Source organism: Erinaceus europaeus, chromosome 20 (assembly GCF_950295315.1).
Source record: "Erinaceus europaeus chromosome 20, mEriEur2.1, whole genome shotgun sequence".
NCBI lineage: Eukaryota > Metazoa > Chordata > Mammalia > Eulipotyphla > Erinaceidae > Erinaceus > Erinaceus europaeus.
Window position 1 is genome coordinate 56,156,363 of NC_080181.1, and position 27,866 is coordinate 56,184,228.

Here is a 27,866-nt window from a genome sequence, read left to right on the forward strand (position 1 = left end):
GGCATGCGCGGAACGGGCCCTGGCCTCGCAATGGCCTGCCGACAATGCCTGGGGCTGGTCTTGTTGGGCGTTCGTGTGGCACCTGCTGAGCGTCTCACCTGTGGTGCTGGCGATGCGGACCGAGAAGGCCTGCTGAGCGGACGGAGGCTGTGCGCTGCTCGGACGCAGGAGCGGCCGCCGCTGTGGAGTCAGCCCCGAGGGCCCAGCTCTGTGCTGCGGGTCTGCGTCTCCTAGGCGGCGCTGTAGGTTCCTTTTTGCAGATGTGCAAGTACAAGTGCCAGAAAGTTCGGGCGACGACTCCAGGCCCGGGGCGTTTAGACAGCGCTGACTCCAGGGCCCAGGTGGAGCAAGCGCCAGAAGGTGCTGGAGGCCGGGGTTCCAGCCAGATTCTCTGTCACTATTCAGTGAACTGTCTCTGAGCAAAGCGGATGGCCCCCGCCTACGGTGTCGACCTCCTTTTCTCCCTTCTCCTTCTTCGTTATTTTCCCTTTTGTTGCCCTTGTCTTTATTATTGTTGTTGTAGTTATGCTTGTTGTTGTTATTGCTGTTGTCGTTTGTTGGATAGGACAGAGAGAAATGGAGAGAGGAGAGGAAGCCGGGGGCTTGAACCCGGATCCTTACCCCGGTCCTTGCACTTTGCGCCACGTGTGCTTAACCCCTGCTGCTACCGCCCAATTCCCTTCTTCTTTTTAAAATTTTTTTCTATTTATTGGCAAGAGACAGAAATCGAGAGGGAAGGGGGAGATAAAAAGGGAGAGAGACAGAGAGACCTTCAGACCCACTTCACTCTTGAAGCTCTCCCCCCAGCAGTGTGGGACCTGGGCTCGAACCTGTACCCTTGTGCATTGTAACATGTGCACCCAAGCAGGGTGCGCCACCACCTGGTCGTCGTCGTCCGTCGTCGTCGTCGTCCGTCGTCCTCCTCCTCCTCACTCCTCCTCCTCCTCCTACCTCCTCCTCCTCCTCCTACCTCCTCCTCCTCCTCCTCCTCCTTTTCCTCCCTCCTCCTCCCCCTCCCCCTCCCCCTCCTCTTCCTTCTTCCTTCTTCCTTCTTCCTTCTTCCTTCTTCCTCTTCTTTTCTTATATATTTGTTTGTTTTATTGAGACAGAGAAAGATGCAGGGAGAAGGAAACGGTGTATGAGACCAGAGCCCTGCTCAGCTCAGGCTGATGGTGCTGCTGGAGATTGAACCTGGGGCCATCAGACATGGAGGTCTCCTTGCAGAGCCATTATGCTGTCTCCCCAGCCCGGCCTAAGGTCTTTTCAAAGCTCCCCACTCCGGTGCCCCTTAGTACACCCGCTCCTCTCACCCACCCCAGCCCCAGACTCCCTGCTCAGGGTGGTAGAGACCGAAGCTTAACTGTTTGCATTTTTCCCTCTCAAGCCCCAGGAGCAAGGCAGAGTCACCGTAGCACCTCAGATGCATTTATTGGACTCCAGTATGGATACAGGTGAGGATCCTAAGCAGCTGAGCAGTGGCATTGGGCCTATTGGCTTTATTTGATTTTTTTTTTCCTCCAGGGTTATGGGGCTCAGTGCCTACACTACAAATCCACTGCTCCTGAAAGCTATTTTTTTTTTCCATTTGTTGCCTATCCTTGTAATTGCTGGATAGAACAGAGAGAAATGGAGAGAGGAGGGGAAGACAGAAGGGGAGAGAAAGACAGACACCTGCAGACCTGCTTTACCACCTGTGAAGCGACTCCCCTGCAAGTGGGGAGCCGGGGTTCGAACCGGATCCTTAAACTGGTCCTTGCATTTTGCACCACGCGTGCTTAACCTGCTCTGCCACCGCCTAAAGAGAGAGAGAAATTTAGAGGAGAGGGGGAGATAGAGAAGGATAGAGACACCTGCAGCCTCGCTTGCCCACTCATGAAACTTTCCCCCAGCAGGTGGGGACCAGGGGTTTGAACCTGGGTCCTGGTTCACTGTAGTGTGTGCTCTTAACCAGGTGTACCACTGCCTGGCCCCCAAGAACACACGCCTTATGGTGTGTGGAACCTTGGCTTTGAGCGGTGGCACCACGTGGGAGCATCAAAGGGATCTCTGTAAGAGCCAGGGAATTTGCTCAATGTATGAAACAGATTTTGTGCCTCAGTCCTTAGGGGTCCCAGATCCAATCTAGACCACTGGAAGAGCTGAGCAGTAGTGTGTGTGTGTGTGTGTGTGTGTGTGTGTGTGTGTGTGTGTGTGTGTAATAACAATAAGGGGGACTGATGCTGGTGTACCTGGCTAAGCGCACACATTACCATACACAAGGACCCAGGTTCAAGTTCCCTGCACCCCACCTGCAAAGGGGAAGCTTCCTAAGCAGTGAAGTAGTTCTACAAGTGACTGTCTCTTTCCCTATCTTCCCCTGCTCTCTCAATTTCTATTTGTCCTATCAAATAAAAAAGGGGGGGGGGGCGTGTGATAGCACAGCGGGTTAAGTGTACATGGCGCAAAGCGCAAGGACCCAGTAGGGATCTTGGTTCAAGCCCCTGGCTCCCCACCTGCAGGGGGGTCGTTTCACAGGTGGTGAAGCAGGTCTGCAGGTGTCTTTCTCTCCCTCTCTGTCTTCTCCTCTCTCCATTTCTCTCTGTCCTATCAACAATGACAGCAATAATAATAATAACAATGATAAACAACAAGGGCAACAAAAGGAAAAAAATGGCCTCCAGCAGCAGTGGATTCCTAGTGCAGGCACTGAGCCCCAGCAATAACCCTGGAGGGGAAAAGAAAAATACATAAAGTAAAGAAAGGAAAAGATGGTCTCTGGGCAGGGGTACATAGCATAATGATTATGCAAACAGACTCTCGTGCCTGAGGCTTCAAAGTCCCAGGTTCAATCCCCTGCACCACCATAAAGAAAAGATGGTCTCTAACAGCAGTGGATACTTTGTGCTGGCACCAAGCCCCAATGATAAGCCTGATGGCAATTAAAATAATAAAATAAAACAGTTAAAAAAAGAAAAATACAGCTCCCGGTCCTCTGTAACCTTCCCCCCTCTCTGCCCACTCCTCTTCACTTTTTTTCCATTTTATTGGATAGGACAGAGAGAGGAAGGGAGATAAAGAGAGAGAGACACACACACACACACTTGCAGGCCTGCTTCACCACTTGTGAAATGCCGCCCCCCCCACACACACACACAGGTTGGGGAGTTGGGGGCTTGAACCAGGATCCTTACACGGGTCCGTGTGCTTTGTACTATGTGTGCTTTACCCAGTGCACTACCACCCAGCCCCTGCTTTTTCGTTTTCTTAACTGGTTATATTCTCTAGCCATTGTGGAATGTAGGGTAAGCCTTTTTCTCGTTTCCTGACGTCAAGCTCACACTCTGCCTGTCGTGAATACCTTTTCTAAATAAATCTGTATTCCTTTCCTCATCTCTTCCCCTACCCCACCCTGCAAAAAAATAAAAAATACAACTAAGAAGGAGACACCAAAACCAGTCAAGATGACAAGTGGAAACTATCCCCACCTGTCATCCTCTCTCTTGGTAGGAGCTTCTTTCTGTCTTATAAAGCATTGCCCTCTCTCTGTAAAAGGCAAAGAAAGCACAGGAAGCTGTTACTGTGTCTCTGGTGACCAGCCAGGGCAAAGTCCTGGACTTTGTTGTGAGATTATCTCTCCATGGCGACTTCCTGGGAGTTGGCCTGGTGCCGAGGTAGCCAGCTGGCGTCCAGATCTCCCAGCTCTGCACTTGGCTCATGGCACAACCTTCTGATAACGGCTTTGCTTCCTGGTAGACTTTTGGACAGAGGAGGCACTGTAGTGACTAGTCCACAAGAACAATTTGTGCTATTAGGCTTGTTTGTTCTTAGAAATCATTATATAGTCATTGAGTCATCCAGCAGCCCCTGCTGAGTCTGGCTAGCATACTGTGCTTCCTGACCTGCTCTTGATAGAGTTAGGGATAAAGTTGAGGTGGTGATTAACTTGGTGAAGTAGTTTGCAGTGCTGCTTATTATAAAGTAGTTTCCTGATGGTTTTTTTTTTCTCAAAAGTTTGTTCATTAATCATTTTTTTTCAAAGTATCATCTTTTATATTTTTGAATTCCTTTTTTCTTTACTTTTTATTGGATAGAAAAAAATTGAGAGGAGGAGAAGAGGAGATGGGGGGGCAGTAGGAAAAAAAAAGAAAAGAAGGGGAGTCGGCTGGTAGCACAGCAGGTTGAGCACACGTGTCGCGAAACACAAGGACCAGCGTGAGGATCCTGGTTTGAGCCCCCGGCTCCCCACCTGCAGGAGGTCACTTTGCAAGTGGTGAAGCAGGTCTGCAGGTGTTTATCTTTCTCTCCTCTCTGTCTTCCCCTCCTCTCCCCATTTCTCTCTGTCCTATCCAACAACAACAGCTATGACAATAATAACTACAACAAGGGCAACAAAATAGGAAAAATAGCCTCTAGGAGCAATGGGTTCGTAGTGCAGTCACTGAGCCCCAGCAATAACCCTGGAGGCAAAAAAAAAAGAACATCTCTGGAAATGGGAAGTCTTCATGTAACTCACCTACTGTAATTATTTCAGGTTATGCCATGGCTGCCCCACAGGACTCCACTGAAACTCCTTATTTGCTGCCCCCAAACCGCGAGGACTGGGAAGGACAGGCCATTGCTGACTTTGTCTATGGGCAGAAGGAACTTGTGCCCGGAGGGGTTCAGTGGCCGCGGGTCACACCCTGTCTCCCCAAAGCCCTGCTGTTGTCTCGCTTTGACTCTGCAGTCCTCTCCGCCTGGGAGCAGAGGGTGGAGCTGGGTTTGTTTCGCTATCGCCTACGAGACCTGCAGACCCGAATCCTCCCTGGTGCGGTGGGGTTCGTGGCTCAGCTGAATGTGGAGCGAGGTGCACAGAGAAGACTCCCACAGAACATCTGGGGTGTGCGGCAACCATTTGACCCGGACCAGTTTAACTTCAACAAGATAAGGCCAGGAGAGGTTCTCTTTCGTTTACAGAGGGGTCCCGATCTCTCACCTGCCCTCCAGCAAGAGGACATCCTGGTGGTGATCAACGTCAGCCCCTTGGAATGGGGCCATGTGCTGCTGGTGCCCGAGCCTGCTCGGGGGCTCCCCCAGCGCCTGCTGCCTGGCGCACTGCGGGCTGGGCTGGAGGCTGTGCTCCTCAGCTCGCACCCTGGCTTCCGGGTGGGCTTCAACAGCCTCGGGGGGCTGGCCTCAGTAAACCACCTCCATCTGCACGGCTATTACCTGGCACACAGGCTGCCTGTGGAGGGGGCCCCCAGCCAGCCCCTGGACCCTGGAGGCCATTTGCACGAGCTCCAGACCCTCCCAGCCCCTGGCTTCCTCTTTTACACCAGCAGAACAGACTCTGACTTGGACGCTTTAGTAAGCAGGGTGTGTCGGGCCACCAACTACCTAACTGACCATGAGATCGCACATAACTTGTTTGCGACCCGGGGGGCCCCACCTGGAGAGACCTCACTCTCCTCAGCCCTCGCAGGGATCCGGGTGATCCTCTGGGCCCGGAAATCCAGCTTTGGGATAAAGGAAGGTGAGGCATTCAATGTTGCCCTCTGCGAGCTGGCGGGGCACCTCCCTGTCAAGACGCCCCAAAGTTTCAGCAGCCTGACAGAGGCGGCCGCAGTGTCCCTGATCCAGGACTGTCTGCTACCCCCAGCTCAGGCCGAAGAGGTCCGGGCGGCACTGGTGGCCCTAATGGCTGAGGAGGCAGAGTAGTCCTTCTACAGGTATTTGTCTCCTTCTGAAGTGAACTCCCTTCCCAGAGAGCTGTCTTCAGTCATCATATGGGCATCCCCTCACCTTTCCCACCAGAAGAGGAGGTGGAGAAGGGGTGGGAGGTCTCTGAGAAAGAGAAACCTTGCAGTAAATGGAACGAATGAGCCCTTGTCAGTGTATCTGCCTCCCTCACCTTGGGGGACAGACCCCAGGGATGTCAGACCTCTTCTGGCTACACAGGCCTGACTGTCCCTACGAACAGCTCCCTTCCTGCCTGGTCTCTGCCTGTGGTGTCGTGCCTTCCTCTCCTCCCCTGTTGATTTGCTCTCCTTTGCCTGCCCCTGCTGTCCTCCCCACTTTGTCCAGCGTCCCCGGTACAGCATGTTCTTCATCTGGCTGTCCGCCTTGACACCCTCCAGCTCCAACCGCTGAGCAGAGCATCTTTTCACATGTACCACAGCGTCCTCACAACCTTCGTCCCCTGCTTACAGATGAAGGTGTGGCCAGGGCTGGCAGAGCCAGTGACTTGGCCACCTTGGCCAGACAGCTCAGCAGTAGGGAGTCAGGACTGGCATGGTCAGAAAGCTGCAGGAGCGGCAGCCCGTGCTGTTAGCCCAGAATGCAGAGCTGCGCCCAAGGGTCTGGGACTGCCCAGGGCCACAGGAGACTCCCTATAGGTTTTCAGCCAGAGGTATTATCCCCCAAGAAAAATTGTAAAGTCTCACTGGGGTAAGACACCAAAACCATTTTATAAAAACAGATTAGGTTTTGGGAGTCGGGCTGTAATGCAGCGGGCTAAGCGCAGGTGGTGCAAAGCACAAGGACCGGCATAAGGATCCCGGTTCGAACCCCGGCTCCCCACCTGCAGGTGAGTCGCCTTCATAGGCGGCGAAGCAGGTCTGCAGGTGTCTTTCTCTCCTCCTCTCTGTCTTCCCCTCCCTCTCTCCATTTCTCTCTGTCCTATCCAACAATGACAACAACAATAATAATAACTACAACAATAAAACAACAAGGGCAACAAAAGGGAATAAATAAATTAAAAAAAAAAAGATTAGGTTTTAGATCAAAAAGTTTCTGTTAGAAGCTGAGGAAAAGCTCTCCTGGTAGGTGGTGTACCCGTCGGGCTCAAGCCCTGTTAGCCACATGGCAATGTCATGACTCCTGGGGGACTTGTTCTATCTCTCTCTCTCTGAAGTAGAAAGAAGAGGAGGAGGTCCCCTGAAGCAGGGAAGTCCTACATGGGCAGGGCCCCCAAGACAGACAAATAGGGAATGATGTATTTCCATTTTCTAAGATTATTTATTTATTGGATAGAGACAGCGAGAAATCGAGAGGAAAGGGGGTGATAGAGACACCTGCAAGAAGCTTTTCTCCCTGCAGGTGGAACCAGGGGCTCAAACCTGGGTCCCTGTTCTTTTTTTTTTCTTTTAATTTTTATTTTATTTAAGAAAGGAGACATTGTGGTCCGGGAGGTGCTGCAGTGACAAAGCTTTGGACTCTTAAGCATAAGGTCTCGAGTTTGATCCCCGGCAGCACATGTACCAGAGTGATGTCTGGTTCTTTCTCTCTCCTCCTGTATTTCTCATAAATAAACAAAAGCAAACAAACAAAAAAGACAGGAGACATTAACAAAACCGTAGGATAGGAGGGTCCCTGTGCATTTTAACTTGTGCACTCAACCAGGTGTGTGGCCTCTGGATTTCCATTTTATGAAGAAAAGTTAGAGTGGACGGAGGCAAAGTGGATGGGTCAGAAAGAATAATAGCGGGCAGTCAAATTAGAGGCTACTCACTGATTACTTGGGCAGGAAATGATTCGGGCCCTAGAATGGTGCCTAGAACATTACAAGAGAGACAAGGGACTTCTAAGCATTTTGGGGGGAAGGGGCTGAAATTGAAGGAAGATAAAGAACTCAGAAAAATGCCTGTGTCTTAATTATTTGTCTGCCTCAAAGTTACTCAGGACCCCTGAGTCTGCATGGTTCCGTCATTCCTGGCAGACTTTTTTTTTTTTTTTATTTTTTAAGATGATGAAAGACAGAAATGGAGGTTAAAGCCCTGGACTTTCAGGCATGAGCTTCCAAGTGTTCCTGAGTGGTACCCTGGTTCTATCTCTCTCCTTAGAAATAAAGAAATCGGGAGTCGGGCGGTAGCACAGCGGGTTAAGCGCACGTGGCTCTCGAAGTGCAAGGACCGGCATAAGGATCCCAGTTCGAGCCCCCGGCTCCCTACCTGCAGGGGAGTCGCTTCACAGGCTGTGAAGCAGGTCAGCAGGTGTCTTAGCTTTCCCCTTCTTTTTCTTACTCACCTCTCTCCATTTCTCTCTGTCCTATCTAACAACAATAAAAAACAACGGCAACAAAAGGGAAAATAAATATTAAAAATTTTAAGAAGGGCAGGAGTAGAATAGCTATGCAAACAGACTCATGCCTGAGGCTCTGAAGTCACAGGTTCAATCCCCCACACCACCATAAGCCAGAGCTGATCAGTGCTCTGGTTAAATAAAAAAATTAAATTAAAATTAAAAGAAAAAAATAAAGAAATCGGGGGCCAGACATACTACAGTGCATAGGGACCTGGATTTGAGCCCCTGGTCCCCACCTGCAGGGGGAAAGCTTCACAAATAGTGATGCAGGTTTGCAGGTGTCTCTCTGTTTTGCTTCCTATCTCCTCTCCCCCTCTCGATTTCTCTCTGTCTCTAAGCAATAATAAAGATAAAAATGAAAGGAATAGTGGTCTGGGAGGTAGTGCAGTGGGCTTTGGACTCTCAAGTATGAGGTCCCGAGTTCTATCCCTGGCAGCACATGTGCCAGAGTGATGTCTGGTTCTTTCTCATGAATGAACTAAATCTTTAAAAAAAAAGAAAGAAATTGACACGCCTGGTTGAGTGCACACATAATAGCGCACAAAAACCCAGGTTCAAACCCCTGGTCCCCACCTGCAGGGGGAAAGCTTCACAAGTGGTGAAGCAGGGCTGCAGGTGTCTTCTCTGTCTCCTTTTTAATTTTTTTATTAACTTTACTTAGTTGTTGGATAGAGACAGCCAGAAACTGAGATGGAAGAGGTGATAGGGAGATAGACAGTTACCTGCAGCACTGCTTCACCACTTGCAAAACTTTCCCCCTACAAGTGGGGACTGGGAGCTCAAACACTGGTCTTTGCACATTGTAACATATACACTCAACCAGATACACCACCACCCAACCCCTCTCTACTTTCCCCTCCCCTCTCAGTTTCTTTCTGCCTCTGTCGAATAATAAGTAAAAATACTAAAAGATAAAGAAATTTGTTAAAGAACTCTTAAGAGGGAAAAAGACCAGCGTAGAAGGACTTCACCACTCCACTACTCACGAAGCCTTCCTAAACGGGTGCTCCTTGCATCCCAGGATTCAAACCTGTGTCCTCAAGAATGGTAAGATGTGTGCTGTATTGAGTGACCCATATCCTGGCCTTCTGTTAATGTTTTTTTTTTTAATTCCCTTTTGTTGCCCTTGTAGTTATTTTTGTTGTTGTTATTGATGTTGTCGTTGTTGGATGGGACAGAGAAATGGAGAGAAGAGGGGAAAACAGAGAGAGGGAGAGAAAGACAGACACCTGCAGACCTGCTTCACCGCCTGTGAAGTGACTCCCCTGCAGGTGGGGAGCCGGGGGCTCGAACCAGGATTCTTATGCAGTCCTTGAGCTTTGTGCCTACTATGCTGCCACCCAACTCCCTTTTAATGGTTTTTATTTAAGATCTATTTCTGTATGCCTCCAGGGTTATTGCTGGGGCTCAGTGCCTGCACCATGAATCCACTGCTCCTGGAGGCCATTTTCCCCCTTTTGTTGCCCTTGTTGTTGTAGCCTTGTTGTGGTTATTACTGTTGTTGATGTCGTCGTTGTTGGATAAGACAGAGAGAAATGAGAGAGGAAGACAGAAACGGGGAGAGAAAGACAGACACCTGCAGACCTGCTTCACCGCCTGTGAAGTGACTCCCCTGCAGGTGGGAAGCCGGGGGCTCGAACTGGGATCCTTAAGCTGGTCCTTGTGCTTTGCGCCATGTGTGCTTAACCCGTTGCGCTACCGCCTGACCCCCTAAGATCTCTATTTCTTAACATGGAGCGGCACCAGTGGTGGTGTACCTAATAAAGCACACATGTTACCAGGCATGAGGACCCAGGTTTAAGTCCCCAGACCCAGCCTGCAGGGGCATGTTCACTAGTAGTGCAGTAGTGCTATAGGAGTCTTTCTGTCTCTTAGTCCTTCCCTGTTTCTTTGACTCTCACCCTCTATCAGAAAGAAAGAAAGGGAGTCGGGTGGTAGTTCAGTGGATTAAGCGCACATGGCGCAAAGCACAAGGACTGGCACAAGGATCCCAGTTCGAGCCCCTGACTCCCCACCTGCAGGGGAGTCGCTTCACAGGTGGTGAAGCAGTTGTGCAGGTGTCTGTCTTTCTCTCCCCCTCTCTGTCTTCCCCTCCTCTCCATTTCTTTCTGTCCTGTCTAACAATGATGACATCACTAACAACAACAATAATAACTACAACAACAATGAAAAAAACAAGGGCAACAAAAGGGAAAATAAATACATAAAAAAAGAAAAACAAAAACTGGCCACGGGGAATGTTATATAGGTGTAGGCATGGATCCCTAGCAGTAAGCTAGCAGCAAATAAATAGTAAATGTGGGACAGAGAACTGCAACATCATCCTGACGCAGGTGATGCTGGGGATTGAACTCTAGACTTCGTCTCCAACTATTGCTTTACCTCTAGACCGGTTACGGTTTTTGTTTTGTTTGCCTTTTGTTTTGGTAATGACTGAGAGAAATTGATGAAAGAAATACCTGCAGCTCTGCTTCACCTTTTGAAGCTCCCCTGTAGGTGGGAGGTGGGGGCTTGAACCTGGGTCTCTGTACATTGTACCATGTTCACTTTATACAGATGTACCTACACCCAGCCATTTCTTCCTTTTTTTTTTTTTTTTTTTTTTTTTTTTGCTTTTGCTTGTTAGGGCTCTATGCCTCTATGATTCCACATCTGGTGAACTCTTCCCCTGCCCCCCTTTTTAATTTCAGATAGGAGAAACACCATGTGATCACTTCATCATTCATGAAGCTTCCCTCTAGCAGCTACTCCCATGTGGTGCTTGGGGCTTGATCCTAGGACATCGAGCATAGCAAAGTGCAGCCTCCCAGGTGAGCTATCTTCCAGCCCCTACCCATCCCCTTCCCCTCTTTAATTTCAGCGGCAGAATTCCAAAGAAGAAAAGAGCACTGATCCATCATCCATGGCCTTATGCTTGCCAAGGCATGTCTCCTGCTATGTGAGCCATCTTCCCAACTTCCCATGCCTTTTTTTTTTTCTTGCCTCCAGGGTTATCACTGGGGCTTGGAGCCTGCACTACAAATCCACTGCTCCTGGAGGCTATGTTTCCCCCCTTTTTTTGCCCTTGTTGTCTATTGTTATTGTTTTTATTGCTGTGGTTTTTGGATAAGACAGAGAGAAATGGAGAGAGGAGGGTAAGACGGGGAAAGAGATAGACCTGCAGACCTGCTTCACCATTTATGAAGCGACCCCTCTATAACTGGGGGTCGAGGGCTGGAACTGGGATCTTTTCACCAGTCCTTGCACTTTGCACTATGTGCACTTAACCCGCTGTGCTACTTGCCCGGCCCCTTCCCATGTTTTTTTATAGACTTTTTTTTTTTAATTATATATTTATTTGTTTTGTTGCCCTTGTTTTTTTATTGTTGTTATTGATGTCATCATTGTTGGATAGGACAGAGAGAAATGGAGAGAGGAGGGGAAGACAGAGAGGGGGAGAGAATGATAGACACCTGCAGACCTGCTTCACCGCCTGTGAAGCGACTCCCTGGCAGGTGGAGCCTGGGACTGGAACCCGGATCCTTCCACTGGTCGTTGTGCTTCATGCCACATGCGGTTAACCCACTGCGCTAACACCTAACTCCCCCTTCCCATGTCTTTTTAAAGGAGGGAACTTTTTTTTTTTTTTTTTTTTTTGGCAAGATTTATCTATTGCATAGGACAGACAGTTTCAGATGAGAAAGAGAGAGAAGCCAGAGCCACCACAGTACATGCAGCACCAGGGATGAAACAGGAACTCCAAACAGGTGGCTTGTATCAACTCGTCAGTTGAGCGATTTCTCTTTTCATTCATTCATTTATTATTGGATAGAGACAGAGAGAAATTGAGGGGGGAGATAGAGTTGGAGAGAGCTTGAGAGACACCTGCCGCCCTGCTTCACCACTTCTGAAGCTTTCCTCCTGCAGGTGGGGACCAGGGGCTTGATCCCGGGCACTTGCGCACTGTGATGTAAGCGCTTAACTAGGTGCACCGCCACCTGGCCCCCTGTGGTTGAGTTATTTCTCCATATGCTAAATGGAGGAGTTTTTCTGTTTTTTGTTGTTGTTATTGTTGTTTTTACCAGAGCACTGCTCAGCTCTGGATGTGATGCTACTGGAGTTTGAACCTGTTGCCTTTGATGCCTCAGGCATGAAAGTCTTCATGTAGCCACTATCCCCCTATCTTCCCTGCCCTTGGAGGAGGAGTGTTTTAAAGTATCTGCATTTAGCCACAGAAGTCCACTGCAAGGCTAGTAATGGCAGTGAGGTGTATGGTGGTTCTGTGACCTCAGCCCACAAGTGAGCACCAGAGAGGCAGGTATGCCAGCCACCCTGCCCCAGTGCAGACTCTTTAAAACATGGCAGGAACGAGCACATGCAGTAACTTACTGGAAGAGTGTGCTGCTTTGCTGTGTGCACAGCACAGGCTCAAGTCTGGTCCCCTGAAGGAAGCTGAAAGTTTTTGTGCTGTGAACTTACTCACTTTCCCTCTCTGCCTCTATCTTAAAACAAAAACTAGTATAAATAAACGAATAAATAAAAAATAATTTAGCAACCTAGAAAGTGGTGCATTGGCTAATGTGCTGGACTGGTGAGTATGAGGCCCTAAGTTGGCCCTCTGCATATCTTGTGCCAGAGTGATGCTATGGTTTTCTCTCTCTCACTGCTTTCTTATTAATCAATAGTTAAATAACAAATAAGTGAACAAATTTTTAAAAAATGGATAAAAGCACTGCATTGGCTGGGTGGGGGTGCACTTAGTTAAACACACGTTACCAAGCGCCAAGACCTGGCTTTGGGCTCCATCTCCCCCTGTATCTCCTTCCCTCTTAATTTATGTCCTATCAAAAAAGAGGGTGACGTAGGGGCGGGGTTGGCCACAAGGAATTGGATTCATGGGTGCAGGCATTAAGTTCTAGAGATAATCCTGGTGCAGCAAGAAAAAAGAAAAAACTGCACAAGGCCCTGGAAGATACTGTTAAAACACATTAGACTTGCCTGACAGCAGCCCAGTTCTGAACGCCTGACACCAACAATAGCCAGAGCAGGGCTCTGGTCAGTAATTGATAATAAATAAACAAACAGCAAAACACTGCAGAAAAGCAGGCAGCTGTGTGTAGCGAACTCAGAGCGGGTCAGTTGCGGGCGTGGTCAGCGGGCAGCACAAAGGGCAGGCCCGGGACTCAGTAAGCCGGTTGTAGAACAGGAGGACTACAACTCCCATAATGCATCCGGTCCGCGCCGCAGGCCTTCGCTGCGCAGTGGGTGTGGTTCCCAGCAGCCCCGCCCCCCGGCGCTTCTCCAATGGGGGCCACCCTGGTGTCCATGGCGACGGCGGCGGCGGCTGCCAGCTTGCTTAAGGAGGCGCCGCCGCCGCCAGGATCTCAGTGAGAGGAGTGAACCCGGGGGAGCGGGCTCCCCTCGTGATCAGCGGGGACAGCCCGTCCTGCGGAACGAGAAGGCGGTCCGGGAGGCCCAGCCGCGCGCGGGGCCGAGCCAAGGGCGGACATGATCGACCAGCCGCGTCCGGTCCCGGGCTGCTAGGGGCGGACCCAGCAGCCCCTCCGGTGTGCAGTGCCGGCGGGCCTCCCCGTCTGAGCCCAAGGGTGCCCTGACCCCAGTGCACCTGGAGAAACTGAGTCCCTAGGCAGGAAAGAGCCTGTGTGGCCTTCTGACGTACTTTTAAAAGTCTCCCGGGGCCAGAGGGTGACTCACTAGGTAGAGCGCACCTTGTCCCAGGCAGGGGGACTCAGGTTCAAGCTCCCGCTCCCCACTCAAAGCTTTCCCCTTGCAAGTGGGGATCAGGGGGCTCGAACCCGGGCCCTTGCACATTGTAACGGGTGTGCTTCCACCTGGCCCCTCTCCTGTCTCTCTCTATCCCTGTCTCTAAAGAAGAAAAGAAAGGAGGGAAAGAATCCCCGAATCCCCACCCATCTGGTGGAGCCTTGCAGGCACCGTGGCCCAGCAATACCCCTGGTGGTAATAAGCCTTCCTAAACCCCACCCCACCACAGGCTTGCCTCGCTCACTTCATAGCTTGTCCGGCCAGCTCCTAGGTGGATGCCACCTGCTTGTCCTTGGGCCATGGTTGAGTAGCCCTGCCTGTGTATTCTCGACACTGCCCCCCCCATTCAGGGATAAAAGCCACGGCCAGTGTCCCTGCCAGCTTGTCCAGACCTTGCCTGTGCCCCAGCGCCGGTATGGATGGGAGGGCTCATCAGTGAAAATGACTTGTCATAGGCATCCTCTGGGCCTGTGGCCTCCTGGGAAATTCCTCTCTGCTGTGGGTTGCGCAGTTCTGAGGCAGCGGTTCTTCCTTAAAACACCAAGGTCCCTTGGGTGGGCTGTCCCAGGCCTAGAGGGAGACATGATTTCACTCCCACCTTATCTCCCCTCAGAGTTTATGAAAATGGAGCCAAATACCAATACGAACAGTGAATCTGAGGAAGAGTATGCTGAAGAAGAGGAATCTGAGGAGGAATGTGGTAAAGCAGAAGCCGCAGTCCCATCTAACCCTCCTCAGCAGGCACTCTCAAAGACTGACTACAAGGCATTTGGAAACAGAACTCCCCTGTCGGTTGTAGCCAAGAAAATGCCACAGAAAACCGTAACTCCTACTGAAGCAGATGACGTAGAAGCAGGGAGGAGGAAGAGAAAGCGGAAACGCAGGTATCCAGTCCCTTGGATCCTGCCCAGCCCCAGAGGCTGTTGGTGGGGTGGCAAGGGGGTCCAAGGCTTTCCCTTCAGTCTACTCCACTCTGCCTGATTTCTGCTCTCCCTCCATTCCAGACCCCTGGCCATCAACCTGACCAACTGCAAGTATGAGAGTGGTAAGCGCTCACTCCCACCTGTCTGCAGAGGTGGTTCTGGGGTAATACCCCCCCACTCCCCAGTCCCCCAGTCCCCCCTAAGCTAGCCTGTAGCCTGAAGCTGAGGTGCTGCCATTCAGTTCATCTCAGTGGCTGGTTGAGAGTCTCCACAGCTAGCTAACAAGAAAAAAATTTGATGAGGTGAACACATTACCATGCACAAGGACCTGTGTTCAAGTCCCCAGTCCCCACCTGTCGGGGGAGTGCAGGAGTATCTGCAGGTGTCTCTCTCTTTCCTTATCTCCTTCTTCCCTATCAATTTCTCTGTCTCTATCAAAAAAGGAAGGAAGAGAAAGGGCCATGGGAGAGGTGGATTTGTCAGGTAGGAATCCAGTCCCAGTGAAAACCCTGGTGGCAATTGAAAAGAAAAAAAAAAATCAGGGCTGGGGAGATAGCATACTGGTCCTGCAGAAGACCCTCATGCCTGAGGCTCTGAAATCAGTTCCTAGCCAGACCTCATGCTTGAGTGCCCAGTGCTTTACTGTGCCACTTCCGGACCACATTAAGCAATTTTTTTAAATTGCCAACTAGGTCGGTTATCTATAACTCCCCTCTGGCATCTGAAGGGGCTACCTAGAGTATGAGGTGCCCCATGACCGTCCAGTGGCCCACACTGCAATCCAGACTTATCTTCGCTGGGTGAGAGAACTGACAGGAACAGAAAGCCGGGCTCTGGTTTGCCCTGACACAGATTTTGGAGGGAACATGGCAGCCTCATCAACTTGTAATTATCACATGGTTGCTAACTTACAGAGCTGAGACAAGAACTTTCTGTATGGCCCGTGGGGTAGCACAGTGAATAAAGTGTTGGACCCTCAAGCATGAGGTCCTGATTTTGATCCTAGGAGGGAGCAGTGCTCAATACTCTACCACCAGCACTTCTGAATTTGATCCCAGGAAACACATGTGCCAGAGTGGTGCTCTGGTTTGTGCCCCCCGACTTCCCTCTGTCTTCCTTATTAGTAAATAAATAAATTAAACCCCATCTGCAGGAGAGAAGCTTCAAAAGTAGTGAAGCAGTGCTGCATATGTCTCTGTCTCTCCCTATCCCTTCCTTCTAAATTTCTCTGTCTCTATCCAAAATAAAAATATTAAAAAATAATAATTGGGGAGTCAGGTCAAGCAGTGGGTCAAGCACAGGTGGCACAAAGCTCAAGGACCAGCGTAAGGATCCTGGTTCGAGCCCCCAGCTCTCCACCTGCAGGGGAGTCGCTTCACAGGCGGTAGAGCAGGTCTGCAGGTGTCTGTCTTTCTCTCCCCCTCTCTGTCTTCCCCTCCTCTCTCCATTTCTCTCTGTCCTATCCCACAACAACAAAATAATAACTAAAACAATAAAAAACAAGGGCAACAAAAGGGAATAAATAAATAAATAATTGGACTTCAGTGGTGCACCCAGTTAAGTGCACATTTTATTGTGCACAAGGACTCAGGTTCAAGCCCCCATGCCCCACCTACAAGGGGGAAGCTTCACAAGTAGTAAAACAATGCTACAGATGTGTTTCTGTCTCTCTCTCCCTTTATCCCCCTCCCCTCTCAATTTTTCTGTGTCTTATCAAATTAAATAAAGTTTTAAAAAAACTTTTTAAAGATTTTTAAAAAAATTTTATTTATAAAAAGGAAACATTGACAAAATCATAGGATAAGAGAGGTACAATTTCGCATAATTCCCACCACCAGACCTCCGTATCCCATCCCCTCCTCTGGTAACTTTCTTCTTCTTCTTTTTTTTATTATTGGGGAATTAATGTTTTACATTCAACAGTAAATACAATAGTTTGTACATGCATGACATTCCCCAGTTTCCCATATAACAACACAACCCCCACTAGGTCCTCTGTCATCCTTCTTGGACCTGTATTCTCCCTACCCACCCACCCACCCCAGATTCTTTTACTTTGGTGCAATACACCAGTTCCAGTTCAGGTTCTACTTGTGTTTTCTCTTCTGATCTTGCTTTTCAACTTCTGCCTAAGAGTGAGATCATCCCATATTCATCCTTCTGTTTCTGACTTATTTCACTGAACAGGATTTTTCAAGGTCCATTCATGATCGGCTGAAAACGGTAAAGTCACCATTTTTTACAGCTGAGTAGTATTCCATTGTGTATATAGACCACAACTTGCTCAGCCACTTATCTGTTGTTGGACACCTGGGTTGCTTCCAAGTTTTGGCTATTACAAATTGTGCTGCTCAGAACATAATGTGTACACAGATCTTTTTGGATGGAACTTACCAGCTTTCTGATTTAACTAATCTTAACAAGGTAAAGAGACTTAAAACCCTTAGGAGAGGAGAAACAAGTAATGGACTATTTCAAGTAAATCTTAACCAGTGCAATGAAAATGTATTTATTTATTTGTATATTTATTTATTCCCTTTTGTTGCCCTTGTTTTTTTTACTGTTGTAGTTATTATTGTTGTTGTTGTTGGATAGGAAAGTTTTTTTTTAAACCAGAGCACTACTCAGCTTTGGTTTATGGTGGTGTGGGGGATTGAACCTGGGACTTCGGAGCCTCAGGCAAGAGAGTCTGTTTGCATAACCATGATGCTATCTACCCCCCCCCCAAGGTTTTACAAAAACTCTTAAAAATAATTAGGGAGCTGGGCGGGCTGTAGCACAGTTGGTTAAACATAGGTGGCGCAAAGCGTAAGGACCAACGTAAGGATCCCGGTTTGAGCCCCTGGCTCCCCACCTGCAGGGGTGTCACTTCACAGGCGGTGAAGCAGGTCTGCAGGTGTCTGTCTTTCTCTTCCCCTCTCTGTCTTCCCCTCCTCTCTCCATTTCTCTCTGTCCTATCTAACAATGATGACATCAATAACAACAACAACTACAACACCAAAAAAAAAAAGGGCAACAAAAGGGAATAAATATTTTTAAAAAACTAAAAAAAAAAAATTAATTAGTGGCCTGGCTTTATCCTGCAGTGGATAAAGCATTAGACTCTCAAGCATGAAGTCCTGAGTTCAATCCCCTGCAGCACATGTACCAGAGTGATGTCTGTTTTTTTTTTTCCTTTCTCTCTCTTCCTATCTTTCTCATAAATAACTAAAGAACTGTGTCCCCCTGTATACCACTGCTCTGTTTTTTTTAAAGGAAACTATAAGTTTTAAAAAAATATTTATATATTTCCTGTTATTGCCCTTGTTGTTTTATTGTTGTAGTTATTATTGTTATTGAGTCATCATTGTTGGATAGGACAGAGAGAAATGGAGAGAGGAGGGGAAGACAGAGAGGGGGAGAGAAAGACAGACACCTGCAGACCTGCTTCACCGCCTGTGAAGCAACTCCCCTGCAGGTGGGGAGCCAGGGGCTCGAACGGGGATCCTTATGCTGGTCCTTGCGCTTTGCGCCACGTGCACTTAACCCGCTGTACTACCGCTGGACTTGCACCACTGCTGTGGTTTACCTGTTCCCTTCCCACCTCACTTGTGGCCTCGAGGCTGGCTGCCAGTGCCCGGCTGTCACACTGACCTGCCTCTTCCCACAGTGCGCCGGGCAGCCCAGGTGTGTGGCCTCAGAGAGGTGGGGGAGGATGAAGAGTGGACAGTGTACTGGACAGACTGTTCGGTCTCTCTGGAGCGCGTCATGGACATGAAGAGGTTTCAGGTACACCCTCCTGACCCACAGTCCTGCAGGGGCTGTGACTCCAGAAAGCCCCCCCGCCCCTGCCCTCTCTTCCTGCACAGACCCCAGTGTAGAGAAGGAAAAGGCCTCAGCCCACCGCTCCCGCTCTAATGGAAACAGGCTCCTCTCCGGGCCTAGGATCTCCGCTAACTGAAGGCAGCGTCTTCACCTGCTTCAATGTCTACATTTTGCCCGGAGGCCTCTATGGCAGCTGGTCCCCTGGGGCAGGTGGTCCCACCTTAGGGGTTGTCAGGGATGCAGCCTCAGAGTGATGGTGGAGCCAAATGAACACACCTGCCTTCTGAACCCCACCCACGGAGACAGGGTGGGCTCAGCTTGGCAGCTAGAGTCAGGGAAGGTGGCCCAGAGCCCACAAGAAGAATATAACATCAGACTATAGCATCAGAATACAGAATTTGCTCCAACTGGGGTTTGCGACAGTTAGCAATAATGTAATAACTAAAAAAAGGATGGGGAGGGGGTGGGTTGGCCGCTAGCACAGCACGTTAAGTGCATGTGGCACACAGCGCAAGGACTGGAGTAAGGATCCCAGTTCCAGCCCCCAGCTCCCCACCTGCAGGGGAGTTGCTTCACAAGCGGTGAAGCAGATCTGCAGGTGTCTGTCTTTCTCTCCCCCGTCTTCCCCTGCTCTCTCCTTTTCTCTCTGTCCTATCCAACAATGACAACAACAATAACAACAATAATAGCTATGACAATAAAACAACAAGGGCAACACGGGAAAATAAATAAATATAAAAAAAAGAAATAAGATTAAATTTTTTTTGGGGGGCGGAGGGTAGATACATACCACAATGGTTATGCAAACAGACTCTCATGCCTGAGGCTCCAAAGTCCCAGGTTCAAGCCCCCTGCACCATAATAAGCCAGAGATGAACAGTGCTCTGGTAAAAAAAAAAATTAAAAAAAATTGAGAGGATGACAGTGGGCATATGCACTGCGTGTGCCGGGGCAGGCGGTGTGTGAAGCACTTTTACACTCTTGCTGCATCAAACATATCTCAGTCCTGACTGCCAGATAGACATCGAAGAAGAGGACTAAGGCTCAAGAGTACTAAGTTCACTGTGCAGCTGCTGAATAGGGGTGCGGAGAGCCTGGGACCACAGACCGTGAGGCTTGTTCTAGGGACACAGGACGGGGAGAAGGGTCCTTGGAAGTCCACCCCCAGGCCTCTGGGGTTGTCTCAGCAGGGTCTTCCAGAGGATGGCTCAAGTGCCCCCCCCCTTAAATTTTCAGCTGCTTTGTTTATTATTGGATAGAGACAGAGAGAACTTGAGAGGAAGGGTCAGAAGGAGAGAGCCTCACCACTCGTGAAGCTTTCCTGCTGCAGGCAGGACCAGGGGCTCGAACCTGGGTCCTTAAGCACTGTGATGTGAATGTTTAACCCGAGTGCCCTTTCCCATTTGGGGAGTGTTTTCTGATTAGCTCTTTGCTGTCACAGACCAGGAACTTTTGTGGGTCCGGTCCCCGGTGACCTGGGGGTGTTATAAAGTAGCTCAAAGACTCAGCATCCCAATCGGCACTTGCCACTGACCCTCACTCCCTAAGGAAGTGGTTTCTCCCCCTCTTCAGAGAATCTCCTTCCACTGTGACTTCAGTCATCACCTCCTCGGCTCTGGCCCTCTCCCCTTGGCCACAGACTTACTCCTGGGGTGGCTTGACCCACTGGCTCTCTTTCAGAAAATCAACCACTTCCCCGGCATGACAGAAATCTGCCGCAAAGACCTGCTGGCCCGGAACCTCAACCGCATGCAGAAGCTCTACCCCTCGGAGTACAACATCTTCCCCCGCACGTGGTGCCTCCCTGCCGAGTGAGTCCACATGTCCTGTTCACTCGGACTGTCCCACGGGAGGAAGAGGGCTACCCACTCAGTGTCCTTGGCCTAGTGACCAGGAAGTGGAGAAGTGGGCGGAACGTGAGTGAGCACTCTGGGTGGGTCTGGACAAAGCATCTCAGAGCCCAGGGGTGAAGCGCAGAAGCCCTCTGAGCAGGGCCCTCTGCACGCAGCTATGGGGACTTCCAATCCTATGGTCGCCAGCGGAAAACCCGCACTTATATCTGCAAGCCAGACAGTGGCTGCCAGGGACGTGGCATCTTCATCACCCGAAACCCCCGGGACATCAAGCCAGGGGAGCACATGATCTGCCAGCAGTACATCTCCAAGGTGAAGGGCGCCTTAGCCTGACAGCTTCCTCCCCCAGCACCAGGAGGAGACCAGTTTAAAGACCCCACCCACCTATCCTGCTGACCCCTTTTCTTCTTCTCCTCTGCCTCCTCCTCCTCCTCTTTTGCTGATTCTCCTTTTTCTTTTATCGTCACTGGGGCTTGGTGAATGTACTACAAACCCACCACTCCTGGAGGCCATTTTTCTCATTTTTGTTGCCCTTGTTGCTATTGTTATTGTTGTTGTTAGATAGGCCAGAGAGAAATGGAGAGAGAAGGGGAAGACAGAGAGGGGGAGAGAAAGATAGACACCTGCTGACTTGCTTCACTGCTTGTGAAGGGACTCCCCTGTAGATGGGGAATTGGGGGCTTGAACCGGGATCCTTACACCGTCCTTGAGCTTTGCGCCACATGCGCTTAACCTGAGTCACTAACAGCTGGGTCCCCACCCCCATCTCTGACTACAGTGTGGAGCCAAGGTTCAGAACATGCCCACTGTCTACCTCCTAAAACATCACTCTGGGAAAATGTCCCCATCTCTCTGTGCCATGGTCTCCCCATCTGTTTGCTGGGAACAGCAGGGACTAGGTGTGGTCCTCATGAGCACTGAATGAGCAGTTATGTGTCTGAAGCCCTTAAAACAGAGTAGGCGGTAGCGCAGCGGGTTAAGTGCACATGGCGCAAAGCGCAAGGACCGGCTAAAGGATCCCAGTTTGAGCCTCCAGCTCCCCACCTGCGTGGAGTCGCTTCACAGGCGGTAAAGCAGGTCTGCAGGTGTCTGTCTTTCTCTCCCCCTCTCTGTCTTCCCCTCCTCTCTCCATTTCTGTCTGTCCTATCCAACAATGAATGACATCAACAACAATAATAATAACCACAACAAGGCTACAACAACAAGGGCAACAAAAGGGGGAAAAATGGCCTCCAGGAGCAGTGGATTCATGGTACAGGCATTGAGCCCCAGCAATAACCCTGGAGGCAAACACAGAGCCTTCAAAAGCACTCTCCCCTACGGGTTTGCATGCTCCCAGCCCTTCCTCATCGATGGCTTCAAGTTTGACATGCGAATCTATGTCCTCGTCACATCCTGCGACCCCCTCCGGATTTTCATGTATGAAGAGGGCCTGGCCCGCTTCGCCACATTGCCTTATGTGGAGCCCAACCACAGCAACCTGGTGAGGCCCAACTAGTGCTGGACACACGCATGGCTGAGTGCCCCAGTCCTGGGGACTGGAGCTGAGGGGCTGTCCTGGGGAAGGGAGGGCCGCTGGGAGGCAAGGGCTGCAAGGCAGGTCCCTTTCTCCCCAGGTGGAAATGTGTATGCACCTGACCAACTACGCCATCAACAAGCACAACCAGAACTTTGTCCGGGATGAGGCCCTGGGCAGTAAGAGGTACACTTCACATTCACTCCGTTCCCTCTGCCCACCAGCCCCAGTCTCGGCAGGCTGTGAGCTCCAGCTGCCACTCAGGAGCTGACTATTGAGGACAGTTCAACCTTCACAGACCCTTGTCCTATGCCCGGCCCCCCCAACCCCAACCCCACCCCCATGACCAAGCCCTGCTCCAGGCTGCCAGCAGCCCTTGGGAACCCAGGGGACACAAGCACAAAGTTAGGATTAGCGCCGGGAGTCTCTGGCGTGGGGCCTGGCCCCTCGAATAGAGTGTTTGGTCTTCTGAGTACTGGACCTCACAGGAAGCTATCGACACTCAACGCCTGGCTGCGAGAGCACAGCTACGACCCCCGAGAGCTGTGGGGGGACATAGAAGACATAATCATCAAAACCATCATCTCAGCCCACTCTATCCTTCGCCACAACTACCGGACCTGTTTCCCCCAATATCTGAGTGGAGGGACATGCGCCTGTTTTGAGATCCTTGGTTTTGACATCTTGCTGGACCACAAGCTGAAGCCCTGGCTACTGGAGGTGAGGGTTTTCTGCTGGTCTTTTTAGAACCAAGGCCCAGAGGTCTTCCTGGACCAGGCCTGGGTGCAGGTGTGCACACAGGTGGTGGGACAAAGTGGGGACACGGGTGAGTGGGAGCCACAAAGGGCAGAGGCCCTCTCTACGCCTCGGACCTGCTGAGTCAGAGCTGAGCTCAGGTGCTCCTGGCCAATGTTTGCCTTTGTGGACGCAGGGAAGCCAGGCGGTCTCCTCTGCCCCCCACCTCGGGAGGAGCTCTGAGGCAGAAGCCTAAGGCCATGCGGGGCACTGCGTGCAGCCTCTGTGGCTGAGGTCTCTGGAGTGGGTTCCTCCCAAACTCCTTTCAGTCCTGCAGGAGACCACCACCTGTGTACGTGGTCCAGGAAGTAGACGCTGACTCTGCCCGCAGGTAAACCACTCTCCGAGCTTCACCACCGACTCCCGCCTTGACCGAGAAGTGAAGGATGCACTGCTCTGTGACGCCATGACTCTCGTCAACCTCCGGGGCTGTGATAAGAAGAAGGTGATGGAGGAGGACAAACGTCGAGTCAAGGAGAGGCTCTTCCAGGGCCACCAGCAGCCACGAGAAGCCAGGTGTCTTCTTTGATTTTAATGCTGGGGATCGAACCCAGGGCCTTGTATATTCATGATATGCGCTCTACTGTGAGCCACCTTCCCAGCCCTCCGGAGTGTGTTTAGGTACATGACTTATCTTCTTTGTTACTGGTTTCCTGAGAGTGCAAGTCCTTCCCTGGATGGAGAAGGCATGTGGCTGATTAGCTGTTAAAAGCAAAACATTTTTTGACAAGGGAAAGAGTACATAGTCTTTCTTTTATTTATTTTTTTTCTTTTATTTCTTTTTTTCCTTTTGTTGCCCTTGTTGTTTTTTATTGTTGTAATTATTATTGTTGTTGTCATTGTTGGATAGGACAGAGAGAAATGGAGAGAGGAGGGGAAGACAGAGAGGGGGACAGAAAGACAGACACCTGCAGACCTGCTTCACTGCCTGTGAAGTGACTCCCCTGCAGGTGGGGAGCCGGAGGCTCGAACCAGGATCCTTCTGCTGGTCCTTGCGCTTTGTGCCACCTGCGCTTAACCTGCTGCGCTACCACCCGACTCCCTACATAGTCTTTCTTCTCCTCCAGTGACTCAGTTTTTTTTTCTTATTGTTATTATTGTTGTTATTGGTGTCGTCGTTATTAGATAGGAGAGAGAAGTGGAGAGAGGAGGGGAAGACAGAGGGGGAAGAGAAAGACAGACACCTGCAGACCTGCTTCACCGCCTGTGAAGTGACTCCCCTGCATGTGGGGAGCCTGGGGCTCGAAACAGGATCCTTCCCCGGCCATTGCCCTTTGCTACCACCCGACTCCCTCAGTTCTTTTCTTTGGAGCCAGCCAGTGTTCTCATAATCATGTACATACTTTCACAAAAGCTTCCTGTATATATATATCCATGGTTATGCAAGAGAAATTCATGCCTGAGGCTCCAAGGTGCCTGGTTAGATAGGACAGAGAGAGAAACTGGAGTGGCAGAGGGAAGGCAGGGAGAGGCACCCGCAGACCTGCTTTACCACTGGTTAGGCTTCTTCACCCCTGCAGGTGGGCATGTGGGGAGCAAGGGCTCAGACCCAGATCCTTGAGCATGGTAACATGTGCCTCCCCCCCCCCTTTTTTTTTCTTGAGACTCCTCTTTTTCCTGAAAAACCAGTGTAAACACTGAGGACAGTTTGGCTGTTCGGTAATCGGGCTTGCTTAGGTTGTTTGCTTGTTTATTTATTTTGCCTCCTGCACCACAAATCCACTGCTCCTGGAGGCTATTTTTTCCCCTTCGTTGCCCTTGTTGTTTATTGTCGTTATTGTTGCTGTCGTTGGATAGGATAGAGAGAAATCGAGAGAGGAGAAGACGGGGGGGGGGGAGAAAGATAAGACACCTGCAGAACTGCTTCACCACCTTTGAGGTGACTCCCCTGCAGGTGGGGGGGGGGGTGGGGACTTGAACCGAGATCCCTGAGCTGGTCATTGCACTTTGTGCCATGTGCACATAACCCGCTGTGCTGCTGCCCGACCCCCAGTTGTTTCTTTTTATTTTTTTATTTTTAATTTTTTCCTTTATTGGGGGATTAATGTCTCACATTTGACAGTGAATACAATAGTTTGTACGTGCATAACATTTCTCAGTTTTCCACATAACAGTACACATAGTCCCCACTGGGTCCTCTGTCATCCTTTTCCAGGACCTGTACTGTTTATTTATTTATTTAATGTATTCAATTTATTTATTTTCCCTTTTGTTGCCCTTGTTGGCTTTTTTAATTGTTGTTGTAGTTATTATTTTTGTTGTTATTGTTGTTGGATAGGACAGAGAGAAATGGAGAGAGGAGGGGAAGACAGAGAGGAGAGAAAGACAGACAGCTGCAGACCTGCTTCACTGGGATCCTTATGAGGGTCCTGGCACTTTAGCGCCACGTATGCTTAACCTGCTGCGCTACTGCCTGACTCCCGTTTGTTTATTTTTACTGCTACCACCAGCGTACTGCTAAGCTCTGGTTCATGTTGGTGCTAGAAATTGAACCTGAGACCCTTGGTGCGTCAGAAAGGAAAGCCTTCTTGCTGTCTCCCTAGTCTATCACTTAGACCTAGATCAGTGTTGTTTTCATTGCAAAGTGGCCATTTGTTAGTGACACATGAATGTGAATTGGAATGAATCTGGATTCTTCCTACACTGGGATCACTTCCCTAAGGGCCCAACATACAGCAGGCACATCTGTGTGGGTGGAGGTGACGGTACCTGGGGTGCTCTGGGTATTCACGGGATCGCTCTATGCTCGGAGAGCCCCAAATCCTGCCTTTCAATGGGGAATAAAGGTTGAAAACTACTGGACTCGGTAAACAGAAGTATTATTATAGCATTAGAATGCTATGCAGTCACCTAAATATGCTGACCCAATTTTCTCTAAACTAGAATTTTCTCTAAACCAGAAAGAAAGGAAGGAAAGAAGGAATAAGGAGAGCTAAACAGGGGCCAGGTGGTGGCGCACCTGGTTAAGCACTCACATCATAGTGCACAAGGACCCGGTTTCAAGCTCCTGGTCCACATCTGCAGGGGGAAGGCTTCATAAGCACTGCAGGTGTCTGTCTCTATCCAATAATAAATAAACAAAAACAAAGTTATTTGAAAAAAAAAAAGTGGGAGCCGGGCGGTAGCGCAGTGGGTTAAGCGCAGGTGGCGCTAAGCGCAAGGACTGGCATGAGGATCCCGGTTCGAGTCCCCGGCTCCCCACCTGCAGGGGAGTCGCTTCACAGGCGGTGAAGCAGATCTGCAGGTGTCTATCTTTCTCTCCTCCTCTCTCCATTTCTCTCTGTCCTATCCAACAACGACGACATCAACTACAACAACAATAAAAAGACAACAAGGGCAACAAAAGGGAAGATAAATTAAAAAAAAAAAAAAAAAAAATATATATATATATATATATATATATATATATATATATATGGAAAAAAAAAGCGCGAAGCAGTAAATGGCCAAGCCAGAATCCCCACTCGGGAGGGTCTCAAAGGCTCAGCTGGCCTTCCTCTCTCCCCTGACCACTCGCAGTCCCCCAACTCACCTGGATCTGGGTTTCCACAGGCGAGAACAAATGGAGTCATCCCAGGCAGCAATGCTGGACCAGGAACGCTACGAGGATTCTCACCTGGGGGGCTACCGCAGGATCTACCCTGGATCTGACACAGACAAGTACACACCATTCTTCAAGCACAACGGCTCCCTCTTCCAGGAGACGGCTGCGTCCAAGGCCAGGGAGGAGTGTGCCAGGTACTCTGTCCTGTGTTCTCTGTCCAGTTGAGTAGTGGCAAATCCTGGAGTTGAACCCTCCCCACTGCAGCTGGGTGGAGGCAGCCAGGAAAGGTGTGTTGGCATTTTTACTTTATTATTTTTTTATCACAGCACTGCTAAGATCTGGCTTATGGGGAGCTGGGAGTTGGACATGGGAAGTCAGAGCCTCAGGTATGAGGCTTATTTGTATAACCACTATGCTGTCTCCCATGCCTTCAAATAAATCTTTTTAAAAGAACAATCATTGGGGGCCAGGTGGTAGCACAGCGGGTTATGTGCACATGGCAAAATGCAAGGACCAGCATAAGGATCCCGGTTCGAGTCCCTGGCTCCCCACCTGCAGGGGGGTTGATTCATGGGCAGTGAAGTAGGTCTGCAGGTATCCGTCTTTCTCTCCCCTTCTCTGTCTTCCCCTCCTCTCTCCATTTCTCTTTGTCCTATACAACAACAACATCAATAATAACAAAAGTAATAATTATAACAATAAAACAAGGGCAACAAAAGGGAATAAATAAATATTTTTTAAAAAAGACTTTCATGTCTGAAGCTCTGGAGTCCCAGGTTCAATCTCTAGCACCCTTATATGCCAGAGCCAAGGAGGGCTCTGGTCTTTTTTATGTTTCTCTGTATCAGTCTCTCTGATTTTTTTAAACTTTTTAATTTTTTTCCTTTTGTTGCTCTTGTTGTTTATCATTGTTGTTATTAATGTTGTTATTGCTGTTGGATAGGACAGAGAGAAATGGAGAGAGGAGGGGAAGACAGAGGGGGGACAGAAAGATAGACATCTGTAGACCTGCTTCACCTGGCTGTGAAGGGACTCCCCTACAGGTAGGGAGCCGGGGGCTCGAACTGGGATCCTTACGCTGGTCCTTGTGCTTCGCGCTACGTGCACTTAACCCACTGCACCACTGCCTGGCTCCCCGTCTCTGATTTTCTTTAAAAAAGCAGTCATTAAAAAAAAAACATAGGGGGTCGGGCAGTGGCACAGCAGATTAAGCGCATGTGGGGCGAAGTGCAAGGACCGGCATAAGGACCCCAGTTCAAGCCCTTGGCTCCCTACTTGTAGGGGAGTCACTTCACAGGTGGTGAGGCAGGTCTTCAGGTGTCTGTCTTTCTCTCCCCCTCTCTGTCTTCCCCTCCTCTCTCCATTTCTCTCTGTCCTATCCAACAACAATGGCATCAGTAACAACGATAATAATAACCACAACAATGATAAAAACAACTGGGGTAACAAAAGGGAAAAAATGGCCTCCAGGAGCAGTGGATTTGTGGTGCAGGCACAAGCCTGGAGACAACCCTGGAGGCAAAAAAAACAAACAAACAAACAAACAAAAAAACCCATGGTGGTCTGTGAGGTGGCTAAGACACTAGACTCTCAAGCATGAGGTCCCGAGTTCAATCCCCAGCAGCACA

General features: G+C 49.9%; 2 protein-coding genes across 4 annotated transcripts in view; both read left to right on the forward strand.

Annotated features, from left to right (window-relative positions):
• On the forward strand, positions 1-5,840 carry GDPGP1 (GDP-D-glucose phosphorylase 1). Of its 3 annotated transcripts, XM_060179448.1 has the most exons (3): positions 2-242; positions 1,385-1,451; positions 4,511-5,840. In XM_060179448.1, exons 2-3 carry the CDS (start codon positions 1,421-1,423, stop codon positions 5,674-5,676), a joined length of 1,197 nt encoding a protein of 398 aa, XP_060035431.1. In that variant the 5' UTR covers positions 2-242; positions 1,385-1,420; the 3' UTR covers positions 5,677-5,840. The 3 variants fall into 3 exon arrangements, with proteins under 3 accessions (XP_060035432.1, XP_060035431.1, XP_060035433.1); XM_060179449.1 differs by lacking the exon at positions 1,385-1,451 and having other exon boundaries at positions 1-242; XM_060179450.1 differs by lacking the exons at positions 2-242; positions 1,385-1,451 and adding an exon at positions 3,165-3,482.
• Positions 5,356-27,866, forward strand: part of TTLL13 (tubulin tyrosine ligase like 13) — a 26,031-nt gene continuing 3,520 nt past the window's right edge. Inside the window, exons 1-12 of the mRNA XM_060179435.1 lie at positions 5,356-5,491; positions 10,731-10,850; positions 14,417-14,687; positions 14,808-14,848; positions 18,376-18,494; positions 20,211-20,341; positions 20,539-20,695; positions 21,723-21,866; positions 22,000-22,085; positions 22,388-22,619; positions 23,026-23,210; positions 26,247-26,432. Of these exons, the coding sequence (XP_060035418.1) occupies positions 10,793-10,850; positions 14,417-14,687; positions 14,808-14,848; positions 18,376-18,494; positions 20,211-20,341; positions 20,539-20,695; positions 21,723-21,866; positions 22,000-22,085; positions 22,388-22,619; positions 23,026-23,210; positions 26,247-26,432 (1,610 nt within the window). The 5' untranslated portion in view covers positions 5,356-5,491; positions 10,731-10,792. The remainder of the gene's footprint in view (positions 5,492-10,730; positions 10,851-14,416; positions 14,688-14,807; positions 14,849-18,375; positions 18,495-20,210; positions 20,342-20,538; positions 20,696-21,722; positions 21,867-21,999; positions 22,086-22,387; positions 22,620-23,025; positions 23,211-26,246; positions 26,433-27,866) is intronic.

What these genes read in the sequence shown, in the direction of transcription:
- GDPGP1 (XM_060179448.1), top strand. Translation starts at nt 1,421, where the DNA reads ATGCATTTATTGGACTCCAGTATGGATACAG. An exon ending in GGACTCCAGTATGGATACAG is followed by an intron (nt 1,452 to 4,510) that starts GTGAGGATCCTA and finishes TAATTATTTCAG; the next exon opens with GTTATGCCATGGCTGCCCCA.